Here is a 27,737-nt window from a genome sequence, read left to right as displayed (position 1 = left end):
AATGCAAGCCAGCAAAGAATTGACATGCTGCGGCCTCAAAGTCACACCTTAGGTCAGTTTTCACTGCGTGCCGCACATGTGCAGTGGGCATCGGATTTCTGAAGCATGCTGCGTCTAAAACGCTGTGAACACTGATCGTGGGCACATACCCCAACAATTTACAGTGGCTGAACATGTCAGTGCATCACTTCATTCACTAGGTGCAGCTGTTCCGACAGTCAGGGTGCTTAGACTTAGCAATGCAGCAGAGCTGAGAAACCTACTCCCACCCGCACCAGGGTCTCCATATGCACTGTCTATAGACCGTGAGCTGCTAATCACGGGGGATGGGGGGGGGGGGGGTGTTGAGTGTCACACTACCAGGAACAAGGCAATAATGAGTCCAAGCAATAGGGTCCTGGTTTTAAAACCACCATTGGAGGTAAACAGCACAGACCTTGATAAAAAGAGGCTGAAATCTGCTTTAACCCCTACAGCATGCTGTCTTCAGAAAACCTGTAGACAGATTCCCTTTAATGTTGGTGCTAAAATTCATTTTTGCAAACTGGACTTCATTAAAATTCATTAGCCATCTTCTGGCTTTTACAGGCTTGGTATTTCTGCACATCTTACTTTGATGTGGTCTGTGGTCATAAATCAGCTGAAAGGAACTGGAAAGTGACAGATCTAGGAGAATCTAACTCACAGACTCATGTGGACTGAGTGAGGCTATGTGCGCACGTGTGCGCTCTGCACCGCACCTAAAAGGTGTGCTTCAGAGCGCAGCTGAAAAGCTCCGTTCTGAAGCGCATGGTGCCGGCAGAGAACGTGCGCTCTGCATGCTGCATCTCCCTATAGACAGCATGCAAACCGCACGGAAGTAGTGACATGTCACTTAGAACGCAGCGATTCGGGCAGCAGCTGAATCGCTGCGTTCTAATATGCCACGTGCGCACGGCTCCTGCACAATCTCCATAGATTGTGCAGGGGACGCAGGACGCATGCAGTTACGCTGCGGTGCAGAGCACAGCGTAACTGTATGCAATACGCACATGCCCCGATTCTCAAAATCACTCTGCAGCCAGAAAGTCAGTCCGGCACAGTCTATAGAAGGCTTTAGTTTTTATTTCCCCGTCTTCCAAGTTCTTTTAAGCTTTATGCAAACACCTGTACACCGCCTTGTTTTTTGTGTCAAGGATTTTGTACTTTTTAACTAAGCCATCGAATTTTACCATGCAATATACAGGAGAATGAGAAGAAATTCCAAGTGCAGTGAAATTGCTGGAGAGAGAAGGGGGGGTGGGAAAAACACACACCTAACTTTAAGGTCTTTTGGGCATTGCAATCATTTTGCAGTAAAACCATGAAAATGATTCTCTTGTTCAGTATGATTACAGTGATATCATGTATGTTAATACTTCAAGTAATGAAAGAAGTTGAATCTCTAAAAGACCAAGGACATGCTGGTACCTCCCTCTGGTTGCTGTGGGCTACGGTGGCGAGCTCGAGGTATTCCCCACGTCTGCTGATCTGATCAGCAGACGTGTAGCTAGCAGACCCATTAGAGATCCACCTGCAGATCCCTTAGATCGCGCTGTCAAACACTGACAGCACAATTTAAAGGGTTGAGATAGCACCATTCACCACCGCCATGACTCACTTCCTGCGAGAGCCCCCTCAAAAAAAAAAACAAAAAAAAAAAACGCAAGCATTTAGGAGGTGAGCATCTTTGCTGATCAGGGTGATTATGCTCTGATCAGCAGAAATTAACTAGTGATCAGACCGTGTAGTGATAAAGTCCCCTAGGGGGACTACTAATAAATTATACATACGTACATTCAACCCATTGAAGAAAAAAAAACAAAAAAAAAAAACAAACACAAAACACATTTGGTATCGCTGTGTTCAGAAATGCCCAATCAAAATATAAAAATCAGATCGGTACACAGCGTAGTGAGAAAAAAAAAAAAAAAAAAAAAAAAAAAGACAAAGCAAAAATTACCGTATTTTTCGCTTTATAAGACGCACTTTTCCTCCCCAAATTTTGGGAGGAAAATGGGGGGTGCGTCTTATAAAGCGGTAGCGGGGGGGGGGGGGGTCCTGTCTGAGGCGATCGGGCGGGTGCCTGTGGCTGCATGCAAGCGCCCGGGTACCTGTACTTGCATGCAGCGGCAGCCGGGTACCCGTGGCTGTGTACGGGCGGCAGCGGGTGCTGTGTGGGGTCGGCAGCCAGGTACCTGTGCTTGCATGCGGTGGCAGACGGGTACCCATGGCTGTGTGCGGGCGGCAGCCGGGTGCTGTGTGCGAGCGGCAGTCGGGTGCCCGTGCAGGTACTCGGCTGCCGCCCTCACACAGTCACCCATCTGCCGCCCGCACACAGCCATGGGTACCCGGCTGCCACCGCACGCAAGCACAGGTACCCGGCGGCTTGTACGCGGGGTGGGCGGGCAGCCTGCTGGCTGCCACTCTGTGCATGCGGGGCGGGCGGCTGTGCAGCTTACCAGTTGTCCGCGGTCCCACTTTCAAATGATGGCGCCGGTGGAGCTCTTGGATGAGAGCTCCATCTGCGCACGCGCTGCTCCGGGAGTCAGCGCGTGCGCAGATGGAGCCCTTGGATGAGAGCTCCATCTGCGCATGCGTCGCTCCGGGCGCCATTACTTGAATCGGGACCGCGGACACACTCCACCACTGAGCCGTCGCCGCCGCTCCCACTACTGAGCCGCCGCTGCCACCACTGAACCGGGACCGCGGACACACGCCACCACTGAGCAGTCCCTGCCGCTGCCACCACTGAGCAGTTGCCGCCGCTCCCACCACTGAGCCGCCGCCGCCGCTGCCACCACTGAACCGGGACCGCGGACACACGCCACCACTGAGCAGTCCCTGCCGCTGCCACCACTGAGCAGTCCCTGCCGCTGCCACCACTGAGCAGTCGCCGCCGCTCCCACCACTGAACCGGGACCGCGGACACTCACTGCACCGGCCTGCTGCACGGCTCACACGCCACGGCTGCTGCCGCCACCACGGACCCCACGGATCCTGCCACCGCGGACGCCACCGCGCCTGCAACCACGGCACCTGCAACCACGGACCCCGCTGCCACTGACCTGCCGCGCCTGCCAGCACAACCTGTGCCTCCTGTGACCCCGCTTCACCACCACTGCTGCCCCCCTCCGGTAAGAGAACACCGGAGTATAAGACGGACCCCATTTTTCTTTTTTTTACCTTTTTTATGTCTAAGTTTGGGGTGCGTCTTATATTCCGGTGCGTCTTATAAAGCGAAAAATACGGTACATCTTTTTGGTCGCCGCAACATTTCTTTAAAATGCAACAAGCAGCAAATTGTGTACCTGCACAAAAATGGTGTATTAAAAAGGTCAGCTCAGGATGCAAAAAAAAATAAGCAGAAACTGAGCCTCACATCCTAAAAAATTAGAGCACTATGGGTCTTGGAAAAATGGCAACAGCGCTAACTTTTTTTTCTGTAAACTTTAATTTTTTTTCACCACTTAAAAAAAAAAAAAAAAAAAAAAAAAAGTTTCTCCACATTTGGATTTTTTTTCCCTGATTTCCAGTACACTATATGGTAAAACTAATAGTTAAATTCAAAAGTACAACCCGTCCCGCAAAACATAAGCTTTCATAGGGCACGATTGACGAAAACAACAAAAAAAAAAAAAAAAAAAAAAAAAAAAAAAAAAAAAAGCGGCCAGGGTTTAATAAGAAAAAAAAATTAGGACTGTTAGCTGGTGTAGCCATTTTCCAGTACATATACAATTTTTATTTGTGTTGATGGAACTATGACGTTTGCTTTTTGCACGCTTTATGTTTTGTGGTAGATGAATTTTTGATCTTTTTTTGCAGAGCTGTGGAGATTTTGAAATAAAAACTAGTCAAAGCGGCAGTGTTTCCCCAGACTAGACGGCACTCGTTCAATGTTATGGCCTGTGAGAATGATAACGACTACCACAAACCAGCATCCTTGCAGTGAAATCTTGTGCATGCGTACAGTTCTCTGAAGTGGGGTGTAGGTATCCTGGATCCAAGAGGTGCACTGAGCAGTGCAGAAAATATTCTTCCAATCCTGAGCAGTGCTCATCTCTGCAGCCAAAACACATACACCCGGCTTCAGAAGCGCAGTGACGCTGCCAAAATGAGTCACACCCAAGCACAACATTTCTGGCAGCTGGCGAGGACACCGGCTTGTGGAAGTCATGGTCTGCCCTCAGGGGCGACTAGTCTGGGGTACTAATGTCCCATCGACCTGACAGGCTCCCCTTATGGTTCACATTGCAGAGACATTTAGTTGTAAATTCTTGCTTTCCCACAAACTGCAGTGAAATATGAAGTTGCGCCCTCCACAGGGTGCAATTTAATGGTGTGAATAAACATAATTCCATCATAATAGGGCAGTATTTACGTCAATCATTGTATGATTAAAAATGACCAGGTAGAATGATTCTCTGGGCATGATTACTTTTTTTTCCAGCAATACAAAAATGTTAAAAAAAAACCAAACAAAACTTTATAGAAACAATTTTAGAAAATAGTGTTTAACCCCTTCAGCCCCCGGGCACTTTCCGTTTTTGCGTTTGTTTTTTGCTCCCCTTCTTCCGAGAGGCGTAACTTATTTTTCCATCAATCTTGCCATATGAGGGCTTGTTTTTTTTGCGGGACGAGTTGTACTTTTAAATGAAACCATAAGTTTTACCATATAGTGTACTGGAAAACAGCAAAAAAATTCCAAGTGCGGAAAAATTGCAAAAAAAAGTGGGATCGTACAATAGTTTTTGGGATATTTTATTCACCTTGTTCACTATATGGTAAAACTGAGGTATCTATGTGATGCCTCAGGTCAGTGCGAGTTTGTAGACACCAAACATGAATAGGTTTACTTGTATCTAAGGGGTAAAAAAATTCACAAGCTTGTCCAAAAAACGTGGCGCACATTTTGCACCATTTTCCAAAACCCGTAGCGTTCTCATTTTTCAGGATCTGAGGCTCAGTGATGGCTTATTCTTTGCGTCTCGACCTGACGTTCTTAACGGTACCATTTTTGTGCAGATGCTACATTTTGATCGCCTGTTATTGCATTTTGCAGCGACCAAAAAACGTAATTTTGGCGTTTAGAATTTTTTTGCCGCTACGCCGTTTACGGATCAGATTAATTGATTTTATATTTTGATAGATCGGGCATTTCTGAACGTGGCGATATCAAATATGTGTATTTATTTTTTTAACCCTTTAATTTTCAATGGGGTGATTTGAACTTTTAGGTTTATTTTTTTTTTATTTTTTTAAAACATTTTTTATATTTTACTAGTCCCCCTAGGGGGCTATAGCAATCCGATCGCTTTGCACTATCTGCAGATGTCAGCTACAGAGCTGAGAACTGCAGATTTGCTGCTTCACTTTCAATGCCGGCTGTATTCCGGCATTGAGAGGAAGTGAGTCATGTTAGCTACAGACGTCATCACATGACCCTGTGCTACCATGGCAACCGCCGAAAGTCACGTGACTTCCGGTGGGGCGGGGTAAGTGACTGTCATGGCGGCGCCCATATACATATCGCTGCCAAGATTTTGGCAGCGAAATGTAAGGGGTTAATGGCCGCGGGTGGAAGCGATTCCACCCGCGGCTAGCAGGCACACGTCAGCTGTTGATAACAGCTGATATGTGCGCGGATCGCCGCCACCTGCCGGCGGCAGGGGGCGGGGCTTACCGGCACACAATCCATGACGTACCCAGTACGTCATGGGTCGTTAAAGGGTTAATCACTTTGAGGAGGGGGGGTAGCAGCAATATTTTGATTATTTTTCTATTTATGAAGAGGACCTGTCGCTAACAATTGTGGGCGTGGCGGAGTTCCACTCGCAACTGTTAACTTGTTAAATCCTCTGTCAAACCGACAGCGTGATTTAACACACCAGCATGGGAGCGCATCATTTTCAGTGCAGCCCCTTTGAAACCAGCCTGTGAACGGGCTTAAATAGGAAAACAGACAGCTATGATTAACATTGATCAGACAGATCTCTAATTTTGTATGGTATGGTGGGTCTTGGAAAATGGCGACAATACCCAATTTTTTTTTGTTTAACATTTTTTATTTTCAACCACTAAAATAATAATCTTGATGTGTGGTTTCTCTAATCGTACGTATAAGAGTCACACTTCACGGCCATTTTTCCGCAAAGCAAAAAAAAAATAAAAATTGGCAGAATTGGGGGGGGTGTTTCTTCACTCTACAAACTTGAAGTTTATGCCAAAGTTACAGTACATCGTGGTAAAATGAATAATGTCACTGAAAAGTACAGACTTGTCCTGAAAAAAAAAAAAAAAAACATTCTACTCGGAGAAATGCTAGGCTACTGTCACACTTATTGTTTGTTTGCACCTGTCACAACTGATGCTGCAAAACAAAGATCCGGATTTTTTTTTTTTTTACAGTTTTACCATCGGCAGTCACAAAAGCCGGGCAATCGGGGGGGGGGGGGGTAGGACGGACTAAGGAGTCGCTCCCATGAGTGATTTTTTTTCACAGCAGTAATCAGATCAAGAAAACAATTGCAGCATGCTGCGAGCGGAATCAGATTAGTTTTCTCACACCCATAATAGCCTATGGGTGCGAGAGAAATCGCACCCACTGGAATGCAGTGCGATAGACGCATCAGCTGATAATTGGGGAAATTAGTCCCTCCCTCTCCTCCGCAGTTGTGCTGCGATCGCAGGGTCGAAATCAGTGGCATGACACTCTGCTTACCCTCCAGCACAGCGGGAGCCGGGGTCATACGATGCACTTGCAGTAATGCTAGTTTGGCCCCAGCCTAATTGATCTTCTGCACACTGACTAAGCTCGGCTCAGTGTAAAGTCTCATTAAGGGTACTTTCACACTTGCGTTCACTGAGCTATTCTCCATAGACTTGTATTGGCGACGCACTGACGCAAGTGTCTGCGTTGCATCTGCTGGCTGCCACTGAGTCGTTATTTTGATGCAGCAAGGGGCGGATGGAACGCTGCATGTAGCGTTTCTGGTGTCGTTAAAACGCACCTTGGCGGATTCCGCCGCTATGCGCTAAGCGGCAGAATCCGCTGACTGATTCAGTCACGTTCCACTGAGCATGCTCCGCATGTTCAGCAGAACGATCTAAGACTATGTGCGCACGTTGCGTAAATACATGCAGTTACGCTGCGCTTTGTAGCGAAGCGTAACTGCATGCATCCTGCGTCCCCTGCACAGTCTATGGAGATTGTGCAGGGGCCGTGCGCACGTGGCGTCTCAGAGCGCAGCGCTTCGGCTGCTGCCCGAAGCGCTGTGTTTTAAGAAGTGACATGTCACTTCTTCCGTGCGCTCTGCATGCAGCCCCCGCTCTGTCTATGGCAGGAGCTGCAGGCAGAGCACATGGAATCGGCTTTTTTTTTTCTCTACGGACATTTTCTGCAGCGATTTGAAGCGCACATGTGCTCTTCAGATCGCTGCAGAAAATTCTGCAGGGCTAGTACGCAACGTGCGCACATAGCCTAAATCGTTTAAAATTACTCCTGATCTCTGTTGGTCTCTACCTCTCACCCTCTCTGTCATACTCAATCACGGGCACGGCGCTGCACGGCTGTCACACTGCTCTGGCGGCGGCTTCTCTTTTGAAAATGCCGGCCACTCATTATTCCATCTCATATTGCCTGCTTTCCCCACCCACCGGCGCCTATGATTAATTGCAGTGAGACAGCTGTCACTCAGCGTGGGGGTGTCTGACTGCAACCAATCACAGCCACTAGTGGGTGGGTCTATATCGTGCAGTACAATAAATTTTCACCTCTCACCACTTTATTAATCTCCAAAAACCCCTCTAGGTCCAACATAATCCAAACGAGGTCCCAGGACGCTTTCAGCTCTGCTACATCGGAAGCAGACAGGAGCTGCCATAGAACACCGCCGCCCTGTCAGCTCCACACAGCAACTGAAGTGAGTCGCACTGTTAGGGCTCTTCTCCACTGGCGTTTTTTTTCTCAAAATTCAATCACTTGAAAAAACGGATTGAAATCTGTGTAATTATTTCCTATGAGGCTGTCTCCTTTTACCCGTTTTTTTTATGTCTATACACGGTTCGCTGCATCAGCGATTCTCAGCTCTCTCACCCCCATGAAATTCTATGGGGGTGAGATAAAAAAAGTCAGAATCCGGGTGGCATACGCATGTCACACGGATCCTGACACTTGCATACCGCGTCAGACTGGCTACTGGAGAAATCTCCTGTAAAACCAGTCCTGGCCGCGGTTACGTGCACTGCACTCCGGAGCAGTCACCTGAGCTCCAGAGTGCAGCCTGAACAGCGAGCACCGAGTGATGGATTCCCCAGCAATTGCTGTTCAGGTCAGCACAGCTGCAAACAGATCAGGCAGAACGCAGGAGCTCAGGTTACAGCTCCGGAGCTCAGTGCAGGTAACCGCGGCCAGGACTGGTTTTACAGGAGATTTCTCCTGTAGCCAGTCTGACGCTGCTTACCTAAAAACTCACATAGCACTCGCATGACGCTCACATGTCATACGGATGCTATGTGAGGGGAAAAAACAAAAAAAACAAAACACCGTACGCAGATCACACACAGGATACTCTACTCACATTTTGAGCCGCGTATCGCTGTGATTAAAAAAAAACGCCAGTGGAGAAGAGCCCTTAGCGGGGACATTACTGAGGTAGTGTGTCTGGTGATTATGGGTGCCGTCGTGCCTGCGTGTGCAGTGATGATGATTGGGGCGGTAGTGCCGATGTGTACGGTGATTATGGTGGCTCGCTCGCTCTTGGCTTAACGCAACGTGTAACGACACTGTGCTTGGTAACAATAGTACACATCGGGTTACTAAGCAAAGCGCTTTGCTTATAGTTACCCGATGTGTACCTTGGCTACGTGTGCAAGGAGCTGGCTTCTAGAAGCTGCGGACGCTGGTAACCAAGGTAAATATCGGGTAATCAAGCAAAGCTTTTGCTTAGTTACCCGATGTGTACCTTTGTTACCAGCGTCCGCAGCTTCTAGAAGCCGGTTCCCTGCTCATTCAGATCGTTGCTGTCTGGCTGTCAAACACAGCAATGTGTGCTTCACAGCGGGAGAGCAACGAGCAAAAATGGTCCAGGACATTCAGCAATGATCAGCGACCTCACAGCAGGGGCCAGGTCGTTGCTGGATGTCACACACAGCAACATCGCTAGCAAGATTGCTGTTGCACCACAAAAAACGTGACTCAGCAGCGATGTCCGCTTAGTGAGATGTGGCCTTTAGGATGTTACTTCCACTGGTTCCCTTTTATTTCTGTAGACACAGATTGATAAACCTGGTTTTGACTACCTGGAATAAGTAATGTGAGCACCATTAACCCCTTCACGACCAATTTCGCGGTTTCAATTTTTATTTTTTTCGCCATTCTTCCGAGACATAACTTATGTTTCAGTCAATATGAACAAGTTGTACTTTTAAATGAAACCATGGAGGTTTGCCATAGTGTACTGGAAAACGAAAAAAAAAAAATTCCAAGTGCGGAAAAATTGCAACAAAATAAATTCGATTGCAGTATTGGTTTTGAGATACCATATAGTGAACACTGAATAAAGTAAATTGATCGATGTGATGCCTCAGGTCGGTGCGACTTTGTAGACAAATATGTATAGGTTTACTTTTATGTAAAGAGTTAGAACAAAAAAAAAACAAAAAAACAGAAGTTTGTCCAAAAAAAAGTGGTGTACGTTTTGCGCCACTTTCCGTGACTGGTGGTCTCATTTTTCAGGAACTATGGCTCAGTGACTGTTTGTTCTGTGTCTCGAGCTGACGTTTTTAACGGTACCATTTTTGCACAGATGCTACGTTTTGCTCGCCTTTAATTGCATTTTGCGCAAAATTTTTGGTGACCAAGACACGTCATTTTGGCGTTTGGAATTGTTTTTATGCCGCTACGCCGTTTACCAATCAGATTAATCGATTTTATATTTTGCTAGATCGGGCGTTTTTGATCGCAGCAATACCAAAAGGTGTGTATATTTTATTTTTTTTAACCCTTTAATCTTCAATTGGGTGATTTTAACGTGGGTTTTTTTAATTTTTCAAAAAAAAATTTTAACTTTTTTTTATTCTACTAGTCCACCTAGGAGGCTATAATGATTAGCTGTCTGATCACTCATTCATTTCTCCAGATCAGAGCACCACTCAGGCTGGGAAAAATCATCATCTCGTAACAGCTAGTACTCGGCTGCTTCTTACAGGATCTGAGTCATGTGAGCACAGGAGTAATCACATGACCCTGTGCTACCATGACAACCACTGGATCCACGTGATCACGTCATGTGACTTCCGGTATCTGCCTGTGAGTAATGTTATAGCAAGATTGCCATCGTTGTCACATATTGACAGCGCCATTTAAGGGAATAAATAAAAGCCAGGGGTTGATAGAGATTCCGCTCATGCCTAGCAGGCACACGTCAGCTGTACAAATCAGCTGACATGTACGCCGATCTACCCCAGCTGCCGGCAGTAGCTGGGGGAGATAAACACTGAATGCTAAGACGTAATACTGCCTGCGGTCGTTAAGGGGTTAAAAGTAACCTGTTTTGTCTTTTTTATATTAAACCAACTTCCATTGTTTCAAAATGATAAAATGTGCATCACTAACCGTTTTCTTAAAAAAAAAAAAAAAAAAAAAAAAAACACAACACGACTATATGCTTGGGTGAACATAGTAACCAGCGTATTTGTTTTATAAGACGCACCCCAAATTTAAAGAAAAAAAAAGTTTGGGAAAATGGGTCAGTCTCATCTTATTGGGGGGAGGGGAGCGGCAGCACTGGTAGAGCAGGGTAGAAGGCAGGTAGTAGGTGAAGTACATACAGTAGGTGTCTGCTATTCTGCCAGCACTGTGAGCCAGAAGCCATCCTTGGTGATTGTAGGTAACAAAATGTTGGTGGTGCAGGCTTTAAGGAAATTGCAACCATAGTCGACGCTTGTACAGACTGAGCCCTCTGTTTAATGAAGAGCAGAGATCTCATCTGCTCACGCGCCACCGTAGGTGTTATTTTTCTCAAGTCCCCATCTGGAAGATCATTGGGCTGGAGGCGGCGTATGCGCAGATGAGCTCTCGGCTCCCGGAGAGTTCAATCTGTGCACACACCAACTCTGGGCGCCATTTCTCTAAAGCCTGCACCTCCGACATTCTATAATCACTGGGGATGGCTCCTGCGTCACTGGGACACCCACAGCACCACTTCTCCTGCCACCTACATCTGACCCTGCTCCACCATTCTCTCCCCCCATCCAGAAAGCTACAACCAGATTATAAGACCCTCACCCCCCCCCCCCATTTTCCTTCCAAATTTTTGGGAGTAAAAGTGCATTTTATCCAAAAATAATCCAAAAAACACAGTACCTTAGCTTTCAGTCATAGGAGCAGGACTTTAGCTGGGATCACTGTCACTGAAGTTCAAGCAGTATTCTTTTTTAACTTATGTCCCCAAAAGGACCTGCGCTGATGTCATGGTCATGTGATCGTAATGGGAAGAGCTCAGCAGAGAAGTGATGTTGAAGGACCTGTGGTGTAATCAATTACAATACTGGGGATGCGAGTGACAGATCCTTAGCAAGTATCACCCCTGTGGCTGAAACAAAAACCTAAAATAGGTATTTACCACATTCACCTAAGCATATAAAAAATTTGTTTATTTTGGGGTTTTTTTTTTTTTAAGATAAAAAACAATGAAAAATTGTGTATTGTGATGCACATTGCATCATTAAGCACATTGCCAGCAGTTTAATAAAATAAAACGACATGACGGGTCCCTTTGATGAAGGCCCCAACTAGAATATGTAGATTTAGAATAGCAAAGGTATTTTGTACAGTCTCCGATTTTATACTAAAGTTAACAAAAGGTTGACATTGCAAGTCATGTGAGAAAGCTTTCCATGCTCATGGCTCCCCTTAGGACAACACCTTATGTACTTTGTCTACATCTTGTGCATACAGATCTTTATAACTTGTCCAGGAACCACAAGAAGCCATTTTTGTCTCCTATCACAAGTAACAAGACATCCGCTTGCCCACTTGGAGTCCAGTATTAACACTATGCAGACAAGAGTACATGAACAGAAGTGTTGTGAAAGAACGGAAGGGCAGTATTTAAGTACAGCTGGATGGGCTCCTCAAGAATACTGCCTTAAAGCCATTGAACTGCAATGAAACGTTTGTGATTTTTAAACTGGTTTCGTACTAATAATTCAAGCCCTTCTCATGACCTAACTCTTCCTAATAATCATTTTCCCAATATACTGCTATTACCTGCTCCTTTAGGCCTCTCTCTGTGTGGCTGCTTTATTCCTCTGCTGTGATGCAACAAGGCTACTTCCGATCTGGGACAGGACTTTGACATACTGAACAGCGCACATCACTGGGGGAGCAGAGGCCTCGGTGAGTGACAGCAGTCTGGGCAGTCCTCTCTGAATCCATCCCACCTATGATTTGAAGTGCCGTCAGCTGATAAGCCGCACATCGCAGTGCTTATTACAAAGTATATCACAGGGCTTGACAACAGAAGGCACAATACAAAGCTTGGTCATGCGTAGTGCAGACTGACTGCTGAAGCTTTGAAATGTCGTCCCTTCTGCTGTCAAGCCCTGTGATACTTTCTAAATGATCAGCACATTGCAGCGCTCATCAGCTGAAGGGACGGTGCTCCACATCAGTATGATGGAGAGGAGAGTGGTTTTATCTGAACGTGGGTGCTCAGATTGCTTTCACAGAGGGGCAACACCTCCCCACCGGTGACATGGGCTGTTCAGTGCTTCAGAGTCCAGTCCGTAGGTGAAAGTAGCCTTGGTGCATCACAACAGAGGAATAAAGAAGCCACACAGACATAGGCTTACAGCAGCAGGGCAGGTAATAGAAGAACACTAGGAAAACTATTAGGAAGAGTTAGGTCATATGAGAAGGGGTTAAATTAGTAGTGGAAAAACTTCCAATACAAATGCAAGCATGATGAAACCCATGTACGCATCTCATATACAAAGGGGTTTTTCTATCATGTGACTATTGTTTCTCCTATAAAGAGGTTTCAAACACACTTTAGTACCAGAAGGTAGCACACACCTTGCTCCTTACATTTAATCTTAAGGACTTCAGGTGGGTGCTTGACAAGCGGGTACTGTGCTAAAGTGGCAACGGTTTACACTGCATGGTTAGTTAAGTGAACCAGTCACCAGATTTTTCCCTTTTAAACTATCACCTTCTGCAGATCCTGGGCTGCATTCTATGAAGAAGCACCTTGGCCCCAAAAATAACTAAGACCTGGCCGTTCGGTATGCCAATGACCTGTGGGGCTCAGATGGGTGGGCTCATTTTCTCCTCCTTTATCCCCCTCCTGCCGCTGATCGCCGCCCTCCCTTGAGTGACGAGATGACGCCCTCAGTCATCCTCCTCTTCGCATTTTCAAATCTCGCGCCTGTACAGTTAGGTCGGCTCGCGCAGGCGCAGTTCACACTGCCATGTTGCAGGCAGAGCAGAAAACATAGCTCACCGACGTGAGCAACTAAATGCGCAGGCGCAAGATTATGGCCGGGTACGAGGATGGCGCTGTGAGGTCATGCACAGCGCTGACCATAATCTCGCTCCTTGCGCATTTAGCTCACTGGTGCAAGAGAGGGCAGCTGTTTTCTGCTCTGCCCGCAATATGGCAGAGCAAACTGCGCCTGCGCGCTCCGACCTAACTGTACAGGCACGAGATTTGAAAATGCGACGAGGATGACAAAGGAGTCATCACGTCAATCAAGGAAGGAGGACGGCGATCAGCGGCTGGAGGGGGGGGGGGGGGGGAACAGGAGCAGAAAATGAGCCCGCCCATCTGGCCAACACAGGTAATCAGCATACCTAACGGCCAAGTTTTATAGTTATTTTTTGGGGTCTGGAAGGGGAGTCAGGGCCAAGGTGCCCCTTCATAGAATGCAGCCCGGGAGCTGCAGAAAGGGATTCTTTCAGTTTAATAGGGTAAAATCTGGTGACTGGTTCCCTTTAAAAATGGTAACCTGATGGTAGATTCCTGTCAGTCTAGGAGTGTGCGGCAGAAGCCACTAGGGACCAGCAGCAGACTAGTCATCCAAGACGTTGTCCCAGACTGTCTTTCAAAGTATGTCTTCTCTGAAAGGCTGCAGTGTTTCAACATAAAACAGCTGCAATAATGCAGCCAGTGACGGATACATGCTGTCTGCGGAATAGGCAGCACAAATCTACAGTCTTGATTGGTAACTTATAATGGTTAGTTTTGCAAAAGCTGTTGGGCTTCTAATAATGAGGAAGCCATTTGTAATGATTTTCAATTGACATCAGAAATTCACTGACTTAGATCTCCGTCACATCAGGGTTTCCGGTACGTGTGACGTCAGTTTTCACACGTAGCAGAGACACTGACACAAGAAGACCCATTAAAATCAATGAGTCTGTGCACGTCTGTGTCTTCAACACGGCGACATGTCAATTTTACTCCATCAGCACCAATGTGATCCATACTGAAAAAAAAATAAAGAGGGGTCTTTACAGTTAGAGCAGTGAGACTGTGGAATGCCCTACCACAAGAGTTAGTAATGGCAGACACTATAGCAGCTTTTAATAAAGCGCTGGATTATTTCCTCAGTACAGATAACATTGTTGGTTATAAATGACTAAGTGACCAAATGTAGAACTGGTGGAGGAAGGTTGAACTAGATGGACCTAGGTCTTTTTTCCAACCTAAATAACTATGTATAACACATGTCTTTATAATAAAGTTATTTGCTATACTCACCTGTCTTCAGTGTGGTTGTCGTCAATGTTGCTGTCACTTGCTTCTGGGCCCCCTCATTATGCTCATGCATGTTCACTACACTATGGGCCCGGAAGCAGCAGCATCGGAGACAAGTGGGCATACAAGTACATGCTGTCCGTGTGCTATGCGGAGATCACACAGATTGCACACTAACAGCACGCACACACCTACACCACGGACAGTGCAAACCATGTGTGTTATACGTCCGAGTAAAAAAGAGGCCTTAAAGGGATTGTCCGCTGTAAATCCACAAGTCTGCAGTCACTGCATGGTACTCCAAGACTGCAGACTTGAGTCCTCACATCGCACTATGCACTGGGAGAATTCACCAGCATCAGCCAGGAATGGCGTCACATGGCAGATTGAATGACATTCATTCTCCAAGCCACATTCAGACTAGATGTACATGGCATCACTCAATAGACTTAGAGCATCCATCTAGTTGGATTCTGACAGTGTGCATATCACATATTCGCTGCCACATGACCACTGTTCCTGGCTTGATCAAAGGCGAACACAGACTTGTGAATCCTCACACGCACTGAGTGATTGACTGCAGACTTTAGGATTTACACTGGACAACCCCTTTAATTTGCAGTTACTTGGCAATCCCGTCGGCCGCTATCTGGGACCTATGAAGCAGACTAACACATTACAGCACCAAACCACAGAGCAAAAGAGGCCAGTCAACTGAGAGCTGCAACGTCAAGTACACACAGGGCAAACATACCATGTGCACCATCTGCATGTAAAGCTATCAGTTAGACCAGTGGCCAACTCATTCCTAGTAACCGCAATGTGTGAACCTAGACATTAAACTGATAAACCCTTCTCTGAGATTAGTATTTTCTAATACTCGATGAAACAACAACTTGTTAGTCTTTACACTAAAGCAATCTGCCACTACTCATCTTTAGACAAGTCTTCAAAAACAAAATGGTTATTGTAGTGGATCATTTTCTCCCTCCCACCAGCACACCGGTAACTATGCGGCTAGTAGGTCGCGTTATTGCCACAGATTTGATCAAGCAATTCTATAAGTTAATATGGCTGCCTTTCTTCACCTTCCCATAAAGTGAGCATTAGCAAAGTTTCTTCATGAACATGAAGTGTTAACTATGAAATGCGATTTACAATAAAGAGGAAAAAGCAGAAGTTGACAGTTACCATGGAGAGCTATCGCTTCTCGGAATGGCTGCAAATCAGTCTCTACAGATGAGTCAGTTTCTGAAGGAGAAGCCCGGTTGGGTGACACCACAGTTAGCCTTGGTGGTGCACGCGAGTTTCGTGGAGGTGGAATTTTGCCACATAGAAAGCTTATTAAATCCTCTCTACGAATAGTTCGTCGACGTTTTTTCACCCAGGCCAAAACATCCTTATTGCGGCGCTGATAGCCAACCTGAATTCCAAGATCAAATGTCCGCTGATGAGTATCCACGCTTTCTAGAAGGTAAACAGAGGGCAAACATCATTGAAAAAGGCAGAGACTCATTTGTAATACATTTAGGACAGAACAACAGGTAAAATCCATGTGGTACAATGCAAAACAATAGATTGGTGTCTATTTTCAGACTGTAATCAAAGTTTTATAGAGAATGAAGAATTTTAGTTATGTAAATGAAAACCCTATTCGTTAATCTATTCACTTTCTGGATTCACAGAAATCTGCAGACTTCACACATTTTAAAAACAGAACATTGTTGTGTGCTTTGAAAGCAGAACCGTTGCCAAAGTAACTGGGACACCGAGTGTGCCCAGGTGGGGGTGGGGAATGTTTTTTACCAACACTTCTTCCCCCTAAGCAACATACTTTGCAGGAAGAGCTTGCTGGTCTGCCCAAAAGCCATGAGAATGAAAGCGGGACATTAAGGGATAAAAGGTATCAAACCCCGACTGGAGAGGCCAGAGCTGCGGATGCTTCCACATCAGTTTATACTGCCATGGACTGCCACAGGTCTCCAATATCTCAAGATTTTATAAGGCTCTTTACATGCAAGACCTGGGATTTTTACAGTTCTCTAGGACAAGAACTTCAGTTTCCCAGACGCCAAACAGATCTGCCACCAAATCATCATCCAACGACCTCAAAACAAGAATCTACCCTACATACAAAAGGCCTAAAGTCGCACTTTAGGCCTAGAATGCATAGGCTACTTCCAGGTTCGTGGGTGTGGCAATGTTTCCTCCTGTCCTCTATAATCATGCAAGGGGGATTCACTCCCCCTCCTCCCACCTGGGATTCTGAATCCCCCCCCTTTCCTCCTAGCTGGGATTCTGCCCCCCATCCTCCACCCACTTCCATTATAAACAACTCCATGATAAGGTTTACTTTGTCTGGAAACATGGGGCTGCATTTTGAACACTCCTATCACGTGACATACATGACATCATACCTGGAAGGAGCCCATACAGTCTAGTATCTCACCCTGTTCTGCTGGTCTTAGCCCTTACTGACAGCCACATTTTTCTAATCTGACGTGTTACTTTATGTGGCAAAAATTCTGAAATTCTTCAACATATTCCAGTGATGAGATTTGTGATACATTGTATTTTAGGATTGTGGCAAGTTTAGTTTACCATGTATAGGTGTATGAAAAATCAGTTGACAATTTAAAAAAACAAAAAATAGAAAGTTTTCAACCTTTGGATGTTTATACCTTTACTTCAAATAATCGTACCACAACGGTTCAAGGGGTTGTATGGGACATACATTTATAGAGCGTCTGCTATAGAGTACAGCTGCTTATATAGGCTGGACAGTAAAAGGTGTATCGGTAGTCATTAAGGAGTTAAAATTTGTATGACACATTATGAACTGTAAGAACATAACCTATCCTTAGAACCTCCAAGCAATGTCCATATTTACCACAGCGTCTAATAACTACAGAACATAAACCGCCCTAAAGGGGTTGAACGTCCCTAGTGCGCTGAATAAAATAAGGAAAAAAAAAAACCTCACCTTCCAAACGGATCTGCTCCTCCACTGCAAGAGCAAGATGCAAGATCATAGGATCCCTAGCAATGTAGTGACATTAGATCACTAGCACTACAGCCCATCAGTGGCCACCAAATCACGTGACCATTCACTAGATCACCAGGAGACAGCTCTAGGTGCAGACAAACACCACAAGCCTGGGAGGATACCTTCTCATTTTAATAAAAACAGGGGAAGGGGGAATTCAAAAAACGGGGGTTGTTCCTGTACAAAAAAAAAAATTATACAAAGTTTCTTTGGCTGATGAATTGCATGACAGTGGTGACAAAAAAAAATTAATCAACCTACAAAGTAAAGCAATATTTCAATATATTCTCCACTTTACACTCTAGTGTAGTCCTCCGTGGAGACAACAGCAGGAAAGAAGGGGGTCTACATTAAGAGTCAGCATGCACAAGACCATGATCAGTGGATTTGGCTGATATATATCCAATGTGGATGCTGTTCATACACAAAACCTACAGAGATTTCATAATGCCCCCACTATATACTATAAAGACCATGTAACATTCACATGACGTGAAGTCAACATGACCTTCACATAGCAGGTAAGTTATAAATCCAAAGTGTATCCCCCTGACTACTCCAGCACACGCTCCCCTCCACATAGAATTGTCATTATGGACAGAACACTGGATTTTGCAGACTTTCCTTCTGTTCCATCACATGTGTACTTTAATATTTATGCTTCTTCTGTACTTTGTAACGTGAAAGCGTTTCAAGAGTGATACAAAAGAATGGAAACCGAGTACCTCCATATAAAAGAACAAAAACCATCAGAGTACCCCCATATAAAAGAACAGAAATATCAGAGTACCTCCACTTCTATTCGGCCTGCACTTATAAACATGACTAAACCAGTCAGTCATAGCTGAACATGATACCGGAGTAATCTCACTGTAAAGACCCCGTTACACGCTACGATATATCTAACAATATGCCGTCGGGGTCACGTCCTTAGTGAAGCACATCCGGCATCGTTTGACAGACACCCCAGGAACTATGAACTGCAGCTTACCTGCATCTGCCGGTAATGCAAAAGGAAGGAGGTGGGCGGGATGTTATGTACCGCTAATCTCTGCCCCTCCGCTTCTATTGGCCGGCCGCTGTGTGACGTCGCTGTGATGCCGAACGTCCCTCCCCCTTCAGAAAGGGGATTTTCGCCGCCCACATAGAGGTAGTTTTGGAGGCAAGTACGTGTGATGGGGGTTAACGACTTTGCACCACAGGCAACAAATTACCCGTAACGCACAATGTGGACGGGTGCAATCGCACATGCGATGGCACGATAAATCGCCGCGTGTAAAGCTGCCTTAGGCTTTGTGCGCACTGGAAAATGGAATTTTCTCAAGAAAATTCCACAAGCACTGAAAGATTACCGCACCCGCGGTAAAAAAATGCGACAAGCCGCACCCGAAAACCGCATGCGGTTTGCCGCAGTTTGCTGCGGTATTGCAGCGTGCGGGTTGGTACATGTGCTTTAATGCATTCAATGCAATAAAGCACATTGAAGAAAAAAAAACAAAAAAAAACAAAAAGGTAGTTTCCTTCTTAGATAGCAGAGATAGATAAATAGATAGAAGAATAGATAGAGAGATAGCTAGATAGTTAGATAGAGGGATAGATAGACAGAGTCCCTGTGAGCACACGCTGCATTTCTCCCGGCTGTAGTGTGTTCACATTACCGGCCATGGGAAATGCCCTGTGGGTACCTCTGCCGTCTCGTTGCGAGGCTGAATTCAGCGCTGTCTGTCAGTCGCGGCTGGATGCAAGCATCGCAGGACGTGGATTACGCCGGAGCTGTGTGTTTCGGGGGGGTTAATAAACGGGTGAACCAGGGGCTTTTTTGTGTTTTATTTAAAATAAAAGGATTGTGTGTGTGTGTGTGTGTGTGTGTGTGTGTGTGTGTGTTCTGCTTTGCTTCCTCTTCCTGTAATGACATCACTTCCTTGCAAACTGCAGGCAGCGATGTACATTACCGCAGGTAAACTGCGAAATACCGCAGGGAATAACGCAGGAAAACACAATGAACCCCACAGAATTTTCAGCGGTGGCGTGTGCAATCAACATGATGTGACTGTCTCAGCCAAAACAGACCCATAACTATATTCCCCATGTCCGGCGCTCACTCTCCACTTCTGCCTGGGCCTTTGTGTAACCAGTGAGCTCATCAGCTTGGGCCATCTTCCTTGGCACATACATTGGACTCAGTCATTGGATAGAGGTAAAACATGACATCACTGCTACATCCAGAACACACCTAAGCAGCAGTGGGGTATTGGACTCGGGGCGGTGAGTAGTTTTAGAGTTTTTTTTTTACAATAGCAAAAGTGTTTAACCCCTTTCAGATAAACTGGCAGCTTACAGCAGGGTTGAGGCCTAGGCATTAGGTTGTAGCTCCTAGTTCCCCAATATGAAGAGAAAGAAGTTGTGTCAGATATTTGTACAGCATCATCGTTATCAGTTTTGTAAATGCCATTTTCCCAAGACACTAAATTTACTGTTATATAAACCTAACAAGATCCCCAATGTGTTAGAACATTTTGTACAATTGATATTAATCTGAAAGCTGCCAGAGATCTCATCTTCAAAATGTCTTCCTATAATGTCAAGGCTCTAGCTTGGTATACGATTGCACAAGAGCTGGATGTGAGGATGCCACACCACTTCCAAAAGGAAGGTCCACTCCCCAATAATGTATCAGGTTCTGCATTACGCCACAAATGGCTGCCATAGGAAATGTCCAAAGAACAACATTACAGAATCTCAGCAAGGACTGGCTATCGAGGATTTACAAAGTAACTACCGTATTTTTCGGACTATTAGACGCACCGGACTATAAGACGCACCCTGGTTTTAGAGGAGGAAAATAGGAAAATAAAATTTTAAGCAAAAAATGTGGTCATGACATGTGGTCATGGGGCGAGGATCTGCTGCTGACACTGTTATGGGGGTAATGTCCCCAAATTCTCTACTAAGGTGCCGCATCCTGGTAATGATCCTCCCTGCCTGGTATATACAGTATATGTCCCTCATCCGCTATACACCGTAATCCTGCCATATGGCCGCATCCTGCTATATACTGGCATGTGGCCGCATCCTGCTATATAACCCATCATGGCATATGGCCCCATCCGGCTCATCATATGCCCCCATCCGGCTCATCATATGCCCCCATCCTGGTGTATGGCCGCATCCTGTGGCACATAAAAATAAACGTTCATACTCACCTCACTTTACCTCACTCCCTGCAGCATCGCTCGTCCTTCCATCTGTGTCAGCGGCAGCGCCGCTGATTGGAGCCGTCCCCATTACCCTGCTGGATCGCGATCATCTCCTGTGTCTGTGCCAGTGTCCCGGCCGCTGCGTGTGGACACGTGCGCACAGCGATGACGTCATCGCTGTGCGGCCGCTAGTCTCCACTCAGCTGCCGGCACAAACACAGGAGATGATCGCGATCCAGCAGGGTAATTGGGACGGCTCCAATCAGCGGCGCTGCCGCTGACACAGACTGAAGGACGAGCGATGCTGCAGGGAACAGTGAGTACTGTACACTCACTGATTCACTGCTCCCCGCGCTGATGATGACGCGCGGGGAGCAGTGAATACAGCCGCACATGATCACTCCAGGCCGTAGTTGCCAGGGGTGATCATGCGAGCCGGCTGTTTATCCCCCGCCCACCTGTCAGCGCCGGCTTCAGCGCTGAGGGATGATGGGCGGGGGATGGGCGTGCATATTAAATGAGCGGGTCCACGTGGTCACGGCAGGCTGCTACAGCCTGCTCGTGCCCCCGATGACCCGCTCCACCCACATTCCCCGCAGCCACATTCAGACCATAAGACGCACCCCCCACTTTCCCCCAACATTTGGGGGGAAAAAAGTGCGTCTTATGGTCCAAAAAATACGGTATATGCAGAAAAGCAACAAAAGCAAAAACAAATAATGAAGATTTTTCAACACCGTGTTAGCAGAATTTTTTTTTATCAGTCACATTCACAACAATGTAAACTTGAAGTGAGAAGTTACTTCCTCATAAGCTCAGTCTGAGCATTTGTTCACCCCAGTCTTGGTTCACTGAGCCCAGCTCTTAGTGAATATGGAGGCCACTAGCCTCTACAGTTCTGAGCCTGTGTATACCAGTTACCTACATGGTGACATATGTCACGTGGCAACAATTCTCACAAGTCATGTGACAAAAAAAAAAAAACAATGCTATTTCAGGGTCGCCTCAGCCTAACTGCAAGATTACTCTGACCACAGATCTCAAAGTCCTCTACAACCTTCATTCTGCCAGACAATTACTAAAAAATAAGAGAAAGAATTGTTTTCAACTCCGAAGAGAAAGGCCAACACTCATTAAGAAACAACAACAGCCTTTTAACTTTATACAGGTCCGTTTTAAGTCTGGTATAAGCAGTAAGTGTCAAGTCCAGGAGATACATGTTCTCCGCTGCAGTTTAGTATTAAAAAAACTAAATAAAAATAACTATCTTTGGGTCCCCTGGTGAGTCTCCGCTACAAGCGGCGATACGTGTGGGATTACACCCCAAATGTGGCCATGTTTCCTGGATATCCCAGTCTGGTATACCTTAACTGAAATTCTTATATTGCATGTGCTGGTAATGGGTTTTAGGAATAGAGTGTATATTACCTTCTCAGCCTCTTTGCTTTTTGTGCTTTTCTGTAACCTTAATAAAAAGGACTACTTGAAGGTGATCTTTTTGTATACTTGGCTTTTTCTTCTTGGTATACAAAGTGTTTTCAGCGTATGTTATGGTGATTCCTATATATTAGTAGTGCCCTCCATAATAATTTGTCCATTGCCTGGCATTGGCTGCAGCGCGGACATCACATGGACAGCACAGCAGCCAATCAGAGCTGAGGGGGAACGTTCAGTCTACACTTGCAGAACTGGGGTGCTCACAATCTTGGCGGCAGACCTCAGGAGCAGCAGAGGCTCGATGGTGACCGTGATTGCAGCAAGTTGTTTTTTTCTTGAAAGGGGGCAACCCATAGACAGTAGTGTTAATGCTTAGTGTAGGATTGGCGTGTAGAAAGACTTCAGCCAAAAATCCTCAGCTACAAGTCCCAAACCATCTATATTCACTAACAAAAAAATAAATAAATAAAAGTCTGCACCCGAGTCAGTTGTTGGACGATAACCACACAAGCACAAGTTTCCAGAACCACCTCAAGCGGATCTCACCTCCGTCATGTACGACCTTCATACAGTAGGTTGATTTCTGAGCAGAACAGAGAAGATGCTACTGATACACCATACTAGACCAAGAGGACAGAGCATGGGCAGCCCGTAGGTGACTCCGGAGTAATCAGAAACACCGTAAGACGCACTTTTCCTCCCAAAACTTTAAGAGGAAAATGAGGGGTGCATCTTAAAATCAGAATTTAGCTTATGGGGGGTTGTGCAGAGGGATCAAAGGAGGCAGAGATGATGCTCCGAGCAATGCACTGTGCTGCCGCGGTGTTGCTTGTCTGTGCGACGCTGTTCTGTGCATCGGGCGGAGCCGCTCTGCGTGGAGCCGCTCTGCGTGGAGCCGCTCTGCGTGGAGCCGCTCTGCGTGGAGCCGCTCTGCTAGGCTGCTCCACGCTGACATTCCAAAGAGGTCAGCGGTCAGGGTTACACATAATGGCACCTAGGGTCAGCGTGTGTGCAGATGTAGCTCATCTCAAGCTCTCATCTGCGCACGTGCCAACTCCTACCGCCATTATTTGAAGCGCTCACCGCCGACATCTTTATAATGGCTGGTGACTCACCGGCCCCGCACAGAGCAGCACCCACAGTGAGGATCTGAGCCCCCTCTATACTACTCGCAGTATTTCAGTACTCCAGTACCGCCCCTGCCTCCTGTGAGCCCCGCTCCGCTGCTGCCCCTTCTCCCTGGTACATAAATTTTTTTTTTCTTACCTTTTTCCCCCTCTAAATTTGGGGTGCGTCTTATAAAAGGAAAAATATGGTAAATGACAAATCCCAGCGACAACAATGGATGGACAAACAGCACAGAAACTTTTGCTAGTTTCTAGAGACAGTGTGTAAGCACTTATACCCCAACCATAGGAGCGTAGAAAGATCCTGTCTACTGGCTCAACAAGCCACATTTAGAACACGTACCCTAAAAAGAGGCTAACAGATACCCAACAGCGGCATCCTGCACCCATAGATTGCATAGTCGCCCAGAGTGGAGTCAGAACTGGCAACCACCAGTAACTATTTTACTATTCACAGGGACCATACTTTATTCATACCTATCTGATTGTGAAATACAAAAGTATTCCCGATATGGTATTTTAATGGGTCCCAACCAGCGCTAATAGTCAACCAGGAGCTTGTGTTTAAAAACACTTACATTTAACCAGACGGAGGAGCGATCCAACAGCTCTAATACATTATATTCCATTTACAATATAAAAAGAAAATAGGATGGCACACCAAAAACTAGTAACGGAGACGTGTCCCCATAGTATATAATAGTGGAGATGTTTAAGAACCGCTCACCTCAAAACACAAGATAAACGTGAGAGGAAGAGGCCTTGAAATGCGTCCACAATAATGGACTAAGGGGACTTTATTTTTGTAAGCGTTGCTGGATCACTTTGTAGGACTGGATTTAGATTCTGTGCACTCATCGAGGCATGTGAGCTGGTTGCTTTATATAATTTAACCAGACGCCAACAAGACCCTCCGACTTGTGTGTGACCAGGGAGCGTTCCCACATACACGAGGTACCCAGGCCATTTACTGTGTGGGGGCAATAAACACCTATAATGAAAATAGGGGGTTTTCCAGGACCAGACACAATTTGCCCAACGAGGCAGGGTGTGGACTGGCAGGAGATAAAGTATCTATCAAATTGCATTGCTATATGAACATTGCCAGTCTGATCCTCCGCCTGACGATACTTGGCTGTAGGTGGTTCACATGTGGCAGATCAGAGCGGTGGCACTGACACGGCAGAGGACCCCTTTACCTTTGGACATTTTTACCCCTCATACTAGAAAGTCACTTTAATGTGATTTCCCATTCAAGAAAACCAGGATGATCTCCGGTAGAGGGCGCCCTAGTGCTGAGGTTCTGCAGCAGCTGACCTAGGGTGCCCTCCTGCCCAAGGTGACCGTAGATGCACAGCCTACCTTTATATAGATTGGTGACCGCGGTGGCGGCGTTCTGGAAGGTGGCCCACAGCGGCTGCCCCTGCTGCTGACACACTCGATCTGGAAGGGAGAAAAAAAAAGGCAGCGGTGAGAAGAGTACGGCACGGGAGCCGGGTAAGGGGAGATGAGGAGCAGGACAACTTTCGAAGCAGGGAACCAGTGGTTGAATGGAGGGGGCAAAGGTAGGCCGCCCGGGCACCAGTTGAGGGGTGGTTGAGCTGAGCACCGGGGGGGGGGGGGGATGTAGAAGGTCACGGGACCTGTGCACCGGGGGGCAAGGGAGCAGGGCATCAGCGGGGGGGGGGGGGCGGGGGGTTGGGAATGCAGGTGACCTGGGCAGCAGGTCACTGGTGGTAGACAGGAGTGGGATTTTATTGCAGGGAACCAGTGGTTGAATGGAGGGGCAGGGGTAGGCCGCCGGTGATCTGGGCACCAGTTGGGGGGGTGGTTGAGCTATGCACCAGGGGGGAATGTTTCCCCCTGGGCAACAAGGGGAAAGGGAGCATCAGCGGGTTTGCAGGTGAGCTGGGCACCGGTGGTAAACAGGAGTGAAGGGGGTGGGGGGGGTGAATATGTTATTGCAGGGAACTGGTGGTTAAATGTAGGAGGTAGAGGTAGGCCGGTGATCTGGGCAGCAGGGGGGCTGGGCACCAGTTGTGGGGTGGTTGAGCTGGACTCCAGGGGGCAAGGGAGCATCAGCGGGTGGGAAGGGGAGGCAGGTGAGCTGGGCACCGGTGGTAGGCAGGAGTGTGGGGTGTTTGTTGCAGGGCACCGGTGGTTGAATTGGAGATGGAGCAGGGCGGCAGGGGAACAAGGCACCGGGTAGGCCATTTTATTGCAGGGGAGGAGACTTTATTGCAGGGCCCGGGGTTGGGATAGTAGTGCCCGGGGGAGGTTGGGGCTGATGGATTGTGCAGGGCACAGTGCGGGCTCCCGGGAGCGGGGGCCGGGGAGGCATCAGACGTGCTGCCGCCGATCAGGGCCGCACAGAGGGCAGCACGGCGCCGTCACTCACAACAGACGCCATTTTGGAGTCACTTCCGGCCGGGGAGGGTGACCGGGCGCACAGCTGTCCGCTCCGGGCACGGAGCCCTGCGCGGCGCCCCTGGGGTGACAGGGAGGGGCAGAGCCCGGTGGAGAGCCGCCAGGGCGCCATCTTGTGGCGGGTGAGGTGGGGGCTGCGGAGGTGCCGCCCCGGCCCCCGAGGAGCACCGTGAGGCCTCCGCCTGGCCCGGCCCCGGGACTGACCTTTGTAGAGCTGCGCCACGGCGGTGGCAGAGTTCTGGAACAGGTGCCACAGCTTGTGCTGCCCGTCCTCGGCGTCGGCCTCCGGCTGCTCCTCCTGCTCGGCCTCCGCCAGACACTGGCGCTCCCATTTGGTGAACCAGTATTCCGGGCCGTGCTCCTGGATTTCCGCCTCGCCCTCCTCTTTCTTGTCCTCCATTTTCTTCCGTCCCCCGGGCCTGTTGTTCTCCCCCTCCTCCTCCTCCGGGGTAGGGCGGTGAGCTGTTACAGCGCTCAGCTGACGCCCTTCGTCTTCGGTCTCTCGTCGCCGCGCTCTAAGAATGAATCTGAAGTCACGTACGGAAGGGAGCGACGACGTGAGACTAGAGCGCCCCGCCAGCTACCTCACCCCCATATTTCCTCCGTGCTGACTCCAAACAAACTGAACCTGTGACGCTGCTGACCTGCCGCTATGTGAAAGCTCGGCGAAAACTTGCTAGCGTAAAAACACTGCCCCCTGGCGGCTTCCCTCGTTACGATTGGTACAATGGCCTCTTTGAACTCTAGGACGTTCATTTGATTGGGTAATACTGCTGCATGTCAAGCCACGTCACAAAGGGAGGAGTGCTTCAGTCAAGCTTGATTGAGCTAAGACCGAACGTCAAAACGGCGCATGTGCGTGAATCTCAGTGTTATGGCTGGCATTTACAGGAGGAGCAATGCTTTTCTGCTGTGCTTGTGCTGGGGGAATGTTGCTGTGCTGGAGAAGTGGTGTTGAGGTAGTGCTATGCTGTGTGTAGTGGTGCTGGTAATGTTGCTGTATCGGGTAGTGGTGCTTAGCATAGTGCTGCTGTGCTGTAGTGTAGTGCTTCTGTTCTGAGGTAATGGTGCTGTGTTGGTGGTAGTGGTGCTGTGCTTAGGTAATGGTGCTGTGCTGGCGAAGTGGCGTTTGGGGTAGGGGTGCTGGGCTTGTGTAATGGTGCTGTGCTGGGGGTAGGGGTGCTTCTGCTAGGGAAGTGTGGTTGAGCAGGTGCTGTGCTGGCTGTAATGGTGCTTTACTGGGGTAGTGTAACTGTGTTGATGCTGTGCTGCTGTTAGTGCTGGTGCTGTGCTGGGATAATGGTACTGTACTGGGGTAATGGTACTGTACTGGTATTGTTGGTGTGAGTGTTGCTGTGTCGGTGTTAGTGGAGCTGTGCTTGTGTTAGCGGTTACGGTGCTGGTGTGAGTGGTGCTGTGCTGGTTTTAGCGGTAGTCGTGCTAGTGTGAGGGGTGCTGGGCCGGTGGTAGTGGTGCTGTGCTGGGTTTAGCTGTAGTGGTTAGTGTGAGGGGTGCTGGGCCGGTGGTAGTGGAGCTGTGCTGGGTTTAGCTGTAGTGGTTAGTGTGAGGGGTGCTGGGCCGGTGGTAGTGGTGCTGTGCTGGGTTTAGCTGTAGTGGTACTAGTGTAAGGGGTGCTGGGCCGGTGGTAGTGGTGCTGTGCTGAGTTTAGCTGTAGTGGTACTAGTGTGAGGGGTGCTGGGCCGGTGGTAGTGGTGCTGTGCTG

At 47.5% G+C, this 27,737-nt stretch overlaps 1 protein-coding gene across 1 annotated transcript in view; it reads right to left on the bottom strand.

Moving 5' to 3' along the window:
- The window catches only part of HAPSTR1 (HUWE1 associated protein modifying stress responses), a 30,758-nt gene extending 4,091 nt beyond the window's left edge, over nt 1-26,667 (bottom strand). The window contains exons 1-3 of the mRNA XM_075317908.1: nt 26,219-26,667; nt 24,950-25,030; nt 15,972-16,247 (exon numbers count right to left, since the gene is read on the bottom strand). Of these exons, the coding sequence (XP_075174023.1) occupies nt 15,972-16,247; nt 24,950-25,030; nt 26,219-26,414 (553 nt within the window). The 5' untranslated portion in view covers nt 26,415-26,667. The remainder of the gene's footprint in view (nt 1-15,971; nt 16,248-24,949; nt 25,031-26,218) is intronic.
- Nucleotides 26,668-27,737: the final 1,070 nt, after the last annotated feature.

This window comes from Anomaloglossus baeobatrachus, chromosome 7 (assembly GCF_048569485.1).
Source record: "Anomaloglossus baeobatrachus isolate aAnoBae1 chromosome 7, aAnoBae1.hap1, whole genome shotgun sequence".
NCBI lineage: Eukaryota > Metazoa > Chordata > Amphibia > Anura > Aromobatidae > Anomaloglossus > Anomaloglossus baeobatrachus.
This window is presented reverse-complemented; position numbering and strand designations above follow the sequence as displayed.